The sequence below is a fragment of the Primulina eburnea genome, chromosome 7 (genome assembly GCF_022965805.1).
Source record: "Primulina eburnea isolate SZY01 chromosome 7, ASM2296580v1, whole genome shotgun sequence".
In the NCBI taxonomy this organism is placed as follows: Eukaryota; Viridiplantae; Streptophyta; class Magnoliopsida; order Lamiales; family Gesneriaceae; genus Primulina; species Primulina eburnea.
The window spans coordinates 11,071,311-11,073,532 of NC_133107.1; the positions used below are offsets into that span (position 1 = coordinate 11,071,311).

Consider the following 2,222-nt stretch of genomic DNA (forward strand, 5'->3'; position numbering starts at 1 on the left):
CTTTAAGAACCAAGGTGCGGAGCCTTGGGCTAGGGGAACATGTCCCGGGACTTGTGAATGGTCGAGGTGTGGTTCCCCGAGCCAGGGTGTACTGCCCTGGGCTTTTAGAACCAAGTGCGGAGCCTTGGGCCGGGGAACATGTCCCCGGACTTGTGAATGGTCGAGGTGTGGTTCCCTGAGCCAGGGTGTAGTGCCCTGGGCTTTTAGAACCAAGGTTCGGAGCCTTGGACCGAGGAACATGTCCCGAGACTTGTGAATGGTCGAGGTGTGGTTCCCCGAGCCAGGGTGTAGTGCCCTAGGCTTTTAGAACCAAGGTGCGGAGCCTTGGGCCGGGACTTATGAATGGTCGATGTGTGGTTCCCCGAGCCAGGGTGTAGTGCCCTGGGCTTTTAGACTGGTTATTCCCGAGTTTAAGTACAACAAATAACACACCACTTCTCTCTGAGAAAAACAAATCTTTCATTATATCTTCAACCAATCAATTATATCTGTTAGGCATAATACTGCTTTAAATTAAATACATTCCAAGGCCTTTTGAGAGAGCATCCTTGCGTATCTTTTAACTAAAAAGATCCCGAGCTGACCCTCCGGGTAATTTTATAAGGTCCTTCCCACCGAGCTTCCAACTTTCCAACATCCCCAGCAGGGTTGACTTTTTTCATGACTAGATCCCCCACTTGGAAATCTCGGATCCGAACCTTCTTGTTATATGATTTCATAATCCGGCTCCTGTATGCGTCCATTCGAATGAATGCTCGTTCTCTCTTTTCTTCTATCAAGTCCAATTCCATGGCCCGAATCTGGTCATTGTCATCCTGGTAAGATTCTACCCGAGAAGAAGTTTGCCCGATTTCAACTGGAATGACTGCTTCAGAACCATATACCAAGTTGAAAGGAGTTTCTTGAGTAGGTGCCCGGGGAGTAGTTCTGTAAGCCCAGAGAACACTGGGTAATTCTTCCACCCAGTCCTTTCCTTTGCCTTGAAGCCGGGTTTTCAATGCTTACACAATAATTCTATTGACAACTTCTGTTTGACCATTAGCTTGAGGATATGCTACAGAGGTAAAAGATTGAGTGATCTTCATTTCCCGGTACCATGATATAATTTCTTTGCCCTACAATTGTCTCCCATTATCTGAGATTAGTCTTCTGGGCACACCAAACCGGCACAAAATGTTTTTCCACAAAAACTTCAATACTTCCTGCTCAGTAATTTTTGCCAAGGGCTCAGCTTCTACCCACTTGAAAAAGTAATCCACATCTACTAATAAGAATTTTTTCTGAGCCGGGCAATTGGGAAAGGACCCACGATATCCATGCCTCATCGATCAAAGGGGCAAGATGCCCAGATAGGCTTCATGAGAGTAGCCGGGATGTGTTTAAAATTCGAGTGATGTTGCCAGCCCTCACAAGATCGGACCACCCGAGCAGAATCTTAACTAAGATTTGGCCACCAGAAACCAGCAAGCATTGTTTTCCGGGCCAAAGACATTCCTCCGAGGTGCTCAGCACAACATCTTTCATGGATCTCTCGAAGGCTATAGTCTACCTCTTTCTCAAATAAACATTTCAAAAGAGGTCCCTAGAACGATCTCCTGTACAAAATATTATTTAAGAGAACAAACCTGGGAGCTTGTCTCTTAGTTTTCTGAGCTCGGGCAGTTCATTATTTACGATGAACTTGATCAAAGGTGTCATCCAGGAGTCCTCGAGTTCTGGTAACATTTCTTCCTCAGTAGAGAGGATCAGCCGGGAAACATACGAGACCTCCCGGGTGCTAACTTCTGATAAAGAAGCGGCCATTTTTGCCAGGGTATCTGCCTCGCTATTCTCCTCCCGGGGTATTTGTTCAATACTTCAATGTGCAAAAATTTTCGCTCGGGCTTTGATGAGCTGTAAATACTTCAGCATCCTGTCATCCTTAGCTTCATATGCGCCCTTTATCTACTGAGTAATGAGTTGTGAATCAGAATATAGAATAATCCGAGAAGCCCCGACTTCCCGGGCAGCTTGGACACCAGCTAGGACAGCCTCATACCCGGTCTCATTGTTGGTTACCCGGGAGTCAATCCTTAGTGCTAGTTTAATCTTTTTTCCTAGGGGAGATATTATCACAACCCCAACTCCACACCTGGCAAGGTTAGACGCCCCATCCACGAATACTCTCCATACTTCCTCTTCATTGGGTTGAACCATCTCGGATAAAAAATCTGATAGAGCTT

At 46.2% G+C, this 2,222-nt stretch overlaps 1 protein-coding gene across 1 annotated transcript; it reads right to left on the bottom strand.

Moving 5' to 3' along the window:
- Positions 1 to 563: 563 nt before the first annotated feature.
- LOC140835688 (uncharacterized) lies at positions 564 to 1,803 on the bottom strand. The gene is made up of 2 exons (XM_073201090.1): positions 1,626 to 1,803; positions 564 to 979 (listed from the first exon to the last, which is right to left on the bottom strand). The coding sequence occupies exons 1-2, from the start codon at positions 1,801 to 1,803 to the stop codon at positions 564 to 566; spliced, it is 594 nt and encodes a 197-aa protein (XP_073057191.1).
- Between the last annotated feature and the right edge of the window lie 419 nt (positions 1,804 to 2,222).